We start from the raw sequence: 6,100 nt of genomic DNA, 5'->3' as shown, positions 1-6,100 counted from the left end.
CTGCAAGGACACAAAGCAAGCATGTGCACGGCAGTAACTGCAGGACAGAGAGGGGCTCCGCTTCTCCAAGCCAACAGCAACAGGGTTGAGGAGTGAGAGGCAGGAATAGGCAATCTATATAAATGGAGAGCAGGAGGGAGGCAGAGCCCTAGCCTGACATCTCCTGGGAGAGCGGCTCTGTCCCCTTCTCCCCTCTCCTGTGTGCTCCTGTCATGTGTCAGCCTAGGAAGTACCATGCTGTACCCAGGACGACGCACATCAGAAAAGCGATGGCTTCTCCTGCCCCTGCTCCCAGAGGGGAGGACACTCACTGACCTGTGGTTAGTCTACAGCCCCAGGTTATTATTCTAAGCAGTCAGAGGAGGCTGAGCAGGGACACAGGGGACACAGACAGAAGGGGAGTGGGTCACCACCCAGTGACCTCCCACACGCATTTAGGAGCACATTAGCCCTGCATGTGGCTTGCTCAACACCGAGGGGCTTCCTGCAAGCCGGGCCTGCAGCACGACACGAGTGTGTCAGTGCTCAGCACCTGGCTCCGCCATCTGGATCATCACAGAGAGCCATACCCAGCCCTCTGCAGCCCTAAGGGCCTTCTCGCTGCTCCCCGACTAACCTGTCTGCACTGCAGCTCGTCAGGGGAGAACTGGAGAGGCAGACAGCAGGGAGCACAAGAGAGACCATGGTGGAGAGAGGCAGACCTAGGGCATCAGAGCCCAGCTCCACCCCTGCCCCAAGAGGAGAGAGGAGGTCTGCATGGAGGGTGCTGTCGATTAGCAACCTTTGCCACTATTACACATTTCTGGTCATCTCCAACAGACACAGCCAAACAGACTAGAAGTCAACCAGACATGGCCCATCCAGTCCACTCTCCTGTCCTGGGCTGTGGCCGGATCCGGCTGTTTCAGAGGACGGTGTCAGAGCCCTGCAGGAGGTAGTTCTGAGCCAGCCTGCCCCAGGGACAGCAGCCTCCACTCCCTCTGTCAGAGGCTGGCACAGGCCATGAGGCTGGAGAGAGGGGAGGATGCCCACATGGCATACACCTTCATGGGACTGTGAGGAACTGCAGAGTGAAGAGAAGCTCCAGGGATGGCAATCTGCCTCTCAACACTGCACGCAGCTGGCTCAGGGCACAAGGGGCTCTTCCTTCCCTCAGACTTCAGCCAGCCAGCAGTGGGCTAGAGACAGGACAGACAGGGATGTCCACATGCCCCTCACTGTTGGGGTGACAGGAAGGGTGCATTCCTCAATGATGCAAAGTGGAAGAGAGGACGTGCATTTTGTGCCCGGCGTACACTACCGCATAGCAGGACTGCCAAGTTTGATTCCTACCTCCCTCACTAATCTGTTGTGACCTAACCGCTCCATGTCTCAGCATCCCCAGCTGCAAAGGGGGCTGACAGGCCCTCCCCAGGGAGCTGCAGGGTTTAAATGTCTGGCTGTGTTGAGCTCTGCAGGGCACGGATGGAAGGCACAAAGTACTAACAGTGACTGTAGCTCTGGGGACACTTTGCAGTTATCCATCCTCTCAAGCCCGCACTGTGTGGCCAGGCCCTGGAACAGCCTGTGATGGGGCAGTTGCTCTGGTTCTGCTGTGCACCCCTCCCATGTCCACAACAAGGCAGTGCTCAGTCCCTCTGCCCTGAGCTGTCACCACCCATCATGACAGAGCTCTGTGGTCAAAGCTGTGATGTCTTAGTCCCTGCCATGTTATATATATACATATATACATATATACATATACATATACATATATATTACAAAACTGACTGGTAAATTGTGCAATGTAGTCCAGCCGCACATGCAAAGTAATTATCACCGTATAAAAAATGCAAAATCATCTATAAAAAGAGCCAACCAGCTACAGAGTTAGGGCTTGAAGACACGTAATAACTTTATAGCTGGTTTCTATCCAGCTTTAATTTCAATGTGCGGCAGGGCCCAGAGAGACCACTGGGAAAACAGGAGGCAGGGCTGCCTCACCTGGAGCTGCTGTGACCTGGATTTGATCCCAAAGCCAGATCAGGACAAGGGTGACAGAGACACAATCACCCCCCCGCACCGGTCCCTACACCAGCTCCTGAGATCCAGGTCTGCCCCAGCCTCTTCCTTCCCAGATATGTATGCCGATGCTAACACACCCACACAGAGCAGCCCACATGCCTGCCCCCACACAAACACACGCAGCACGCTGGCCTGAGCCCTACCTGTTTCAGGGTGCGGTGAAAGGCTGCAGTGGCTCGAGCCATCTCCGGCAGAGCCACAGGGATCTTCAGCAGCCTCTCTGAAAAGGCTGCCAGGATCTGCCCAGCTTTCTCCACCCAGTCCATATGGCCGGAGTAACAGGCTGCCCTGAGCAGGTTAGTGACGGCGATGGAGTTGGCGTTGGGCTCTGCCCCATCTTGGTCTGTGGGGAAATGACAGCTCATCAGCCATCCCGCCCAGTGCCACAGGGGCAGCACTGACCCAGGGGCTCAGCATCATGTCACCCACGGAGCCTGTCCATGTGTGACACCAAGGCCTGGCTCCACTAATACCGTGACCCACCCAGAGACTACTACCGAAGCTGCAGCCCCAAGGCCTGTCTAACTGGCATGAGGCTGCCCCAGCAGCTGTCGAGTTAGCATCCCATTGTGCCATGCTAGAGTCCAAGGCTGACATTTCAACATGTGGCTCTTTCTCTCTAGGCTGGGTAGAGGATGACCATAACAGCCAAGGTGTTGTACTGGGGTACATACCACATCCCAGCTACCTTGGGTCAGTCAGGCCAGTCACCTCCCACGGCAGCTGGGTGGGCACTGCTGCGAACACAGCATCCCCATCTTTGCTTAAAGCACAGAACAACTGAGCCCGGGACAATCGAGGCCCAGGTTCTCACCGGCGCTACACACAAGCAGAGCTTAGGGGGGCACTGATAGAGACTTTTGGGGCCAATATCGATATCTGATTTTTAAGGAGTCATATCAGCTGATACTGATCTGATTTCCGATACAGCATGGAGAGCTGCTTCCAGCTGGTAAATCTGTTGTGGTGGAAGGAGAGGGGAGGGGAGGGAAGGGGCAGGGGCAACTGAGGCAGCTCCCCCTGCTGCACGCACCCTGGGAGGGCATGGGGTGGGTGACATGTCCCCAGATCTGCACAGGGCAGGGCAGGGCGGGGCAAGGTGGGCAGGCTGCAGCTACGGGCTGGAGCTGGGGCTGCACCAGGCTCTTCTCACCGGGGCCTGGGCTTGGGGCAGGGGCTATGGAGGGGGCTGCAGCCACCCCAAATTTCACCATAGCTCCCCCTAGCGCTGCTGCATACCTGGCGAAGTCCTGGCTCTTCCTGGCACGTGGGGGGAGGTGGGGGTTGAACCAGGAAGAGCTTGGGCTCCACCGGGCATGCAGTGGTGCTGGGAGGGAGCTACAGTGAAATTTGGGGTGGCTGCAGCCCCCGCCCCGAGCCCAGCCCCCAGCTAGAAAAGCCCAGTGAAGCCCTGGCTCCAGCCCACAGCTGCAGCCCACCTGGGGGGCACACACCCTCCCCGTGCCCTCCTGGGGTGCATACAGATGCGGGAGCCACCCCCACTCCTGACAAACCGTGGGTCCGTCCCGCGCCCTGCCCCACCCTGACAGCGCCTACCTCTGCCCCCTCCCTTGCCACAGGGCAGGGTGGGTTGATCTGCCCGGCACCCCCTCCACGCCTCTTCCTCCCCCCTCCCCTTTCACCACAATGGACTAACAAGCTGGAGGCAGCTCGCCACGCTGCCAGCTGTGCTCCTCACTGTCTGAGTGCTGTGCTGCGGCTGCACGCATGCACGGGCATTTATTGGCAAAATTATCAGCCCCATTGGGCCAATTTCCGATGCAGCCAATTTTCTTTATACCTGTACCGATCTGACATCAGACCGACGTATCAGTGCATTTCTAGTAGAGCTGGGCCTGACATCACGTTAAAGACTCCATTAAAGGCTCCTGGGAGCCCAGCCCATCTCCGCAGCACACTTACCATCCTTCAAGCGGAGGAGCAGTGAGGAGTCTCCAGCCTCACTGGAGAAATAGGCAAAGTCTTTGTTGTCCCAGAAGAGCTCATCCTGCTTGTGCTGGAGCTGTACGGCCCATTCCAGCCAGCTCGGGTTCAGTGAGGCCTCATACAGGTCAAAGAGGGCCTGGATCACAAAGACATAATCCTCCAGGAAGCCCTGGATGGGCACGGTGCTACAGAGATAACAGGGAAGGACCGTGGAGCTGCCATGCTGGAAAAGACCAGCAGCTCAGGGAGCCAGCCAGACCCACTCCCATGGGGGGCCTAGTTGGCAAACACTCGGCCTCTTCTCCCTCCACTGCTTTATGCCTGAAGGGCAATGGGCCCAGGCCTCAGCTGATGTCAGGCACTGCACTGGAGCTCAGTCAGCTTAAACCTGGTGAGAACCCAGTAATGGGGGGCTCTAACCTGACACCGAGTCTCTCCTCAGACACGCAGCTCCCAACTAAAGTACCCCCCAAGGGGCTTGTAAAGTAACAGACTAAAGTAGGTACAGAAGGCTTGATCCTGCTTTCTAGGCACCCACACCTCCCACTGAGTCAAAGGAGGAAGCCCCACATCTTTTGGAGTCAGATCATGAGTCTCCAAAGCGCTAAGAAGGGTGAACGGCATCAGAGCGGCCATCCAGCATCCTATGCCCACCCATGTACCTGTGCCTGGCACAAACAGTTGGCAACAACCTTGCTAGCAGCATTCCCTTATCGGAAGGAAGCAATACCCGACCTCCCTGGCCCTGCCTGATAGCAGCTGGGCTCCACCAGGCACATAACAGGACATCCAAGCTGTGGTAAGTGGCTCACCAGGCAAATAGCCCTGTGCAAATTGCCTTAATCCCTGTTGACACAGGCCTAATTTATGTTTGCCCAAGGGAGAAGAGTGACTAGGAAGGAGCAGGGCAGAGAGGAAGGGCCAGAGCCTGGGGCTGCTGGCTCCTGTTGTCACAGCCTTGACTGTGTTTACTCCAAAGGCTGAAGAGACTCCCGTTGCCAGGGTGCGGCACGGCACAGGGCTGTACAGCTAGCTCCTTAGGTGCCTGCAGGGAGGACAAGTGCCCTCTGTCCCTGCATTTGTGCACGCTCAGCTGATATGTGCATGCTTCATGAGTGTGCACGCAGCCTGTGCTTGTGTGCGTGTGTGTTCAGCCACTCACAGTGGGGCATTGATCTGGGCACTCCAAGCCCTGGCTGCTCACAGAGACATCAAAGGTGCTAGCCAAGATCAAAGACAGCCCCGCAGTAAAGCAAAGGCCCGAGTTTCCCTGCTGGAAAGCTTTTCATCAGGAGGGGGAAGCTGCAGTGGGGGTCAGCTGTCTGTGCCACCCCTAGATCTCAGGACTGTCAGCTCCATTTGGCAGACTGGGAACTTGTGGCTCAGGCTGGGAAGCATCATGGGGCCCAAAACACAGGCTGTATCCACTGTTGCATGCTGCCAGTGCTTTCCTCATGCCTGCTTGTACTAAGGGTGGGCTCAGAAGCTGCTTGGAGCCAGCGCGCTGGGGCTTCCCTATGGGCAGCAACTGGAGCACGGCTGCAATAGAAGGTGCTTTGGTAATGATCCTGGCCAGGCGCACCAATGCCCGCACCACAGGCATGAGCAGATCCTGCACTGGGTCCCTGGCATCACTTAGCAGCAGGCAGAAGTAGGAGGAGGAAGCACCTCAGGAGGATTTGTCCTCAATTCCCCCAAGCTCTGGCAGAGCCCTTCCCCCCTGAGCTGAACTAATCTATCCCCAGCCACATGCACAAGAGACAGGCCTGCATGTACAGAAGCTGCTGCTACCTCCAGCCCCGAGGAGCAGGGGAATTTATAGTCTCCCACCAGCCAGCCCAACTCCCTCCATTTACTACCCAGGCCAGGGTATCAGTGGAGAAGGGGCCCCTGTGGCTTGAGATCCGCTCCTCCCCAGACCGACACAGCAGCAGTGTCCTACTTCAGTCCCGGCCTCCCGTTCTGGCAGTGGTAGAGGCGGCCAGAGGGGTGCTGGGCACAGACCACAAAAAGCAGTGTCTTTGGCTTGTTGGTGGGTAGGTGACAGACTCAAAAGGGAACCCCCATACAGTGCGCTCAGCTCAGCAGG

At 57.3% G+C, this 6,100-nt stretch overlaps 1 protein-coding gene across 1 annotated transcript in view; it reads right to left on the bottom strand.

The window, feature by feature from the left end:
• Nucleotides 1-6,100, bottom strand: part of SPATA20 (spermatogenesis associated 20) — a 41,874-nt gene that overhangs the window by 25,903 nt on the left and 9,871 nt on the right. The window contains exons 13-14 of the mRNA XM_025199158.1: nt 3,988-4,196; nt 2,208-2,407 (exon numbers count right to left, since the gene is read on the bottom strand). Of these exons, the coding sequence (XP_025054943.1) occupies nt 2,208-2,407; nt 3,988-4,196 (409 nt within the window). The remainder of the gene's footprint in view (nt 1-2,207; nt 2,408-3,987; nt 4,197-6,100) is intronic.

The sequence above is a fragment of the Alligator sinensis genome, unplaced genomic scaffold, assembly GCF_000455745.1.
Source record: "Alligator sinensis unplaced genomic scaffold, ASM45574v1 scaffold876_1, whole genome shotgun sequence".
Taxonomy (NCBI): domain Eukaryota; kingdom Metazoa; phylum Chordata; order Crocodylia; family Alligatoridae; genus Alligator; species Alligator sinensis.
The sequence above is the reverse complement of the archived record's forward strand: the minus strand, read 5'-3'. Positions and strand labels throughout refer to the sequence as shown.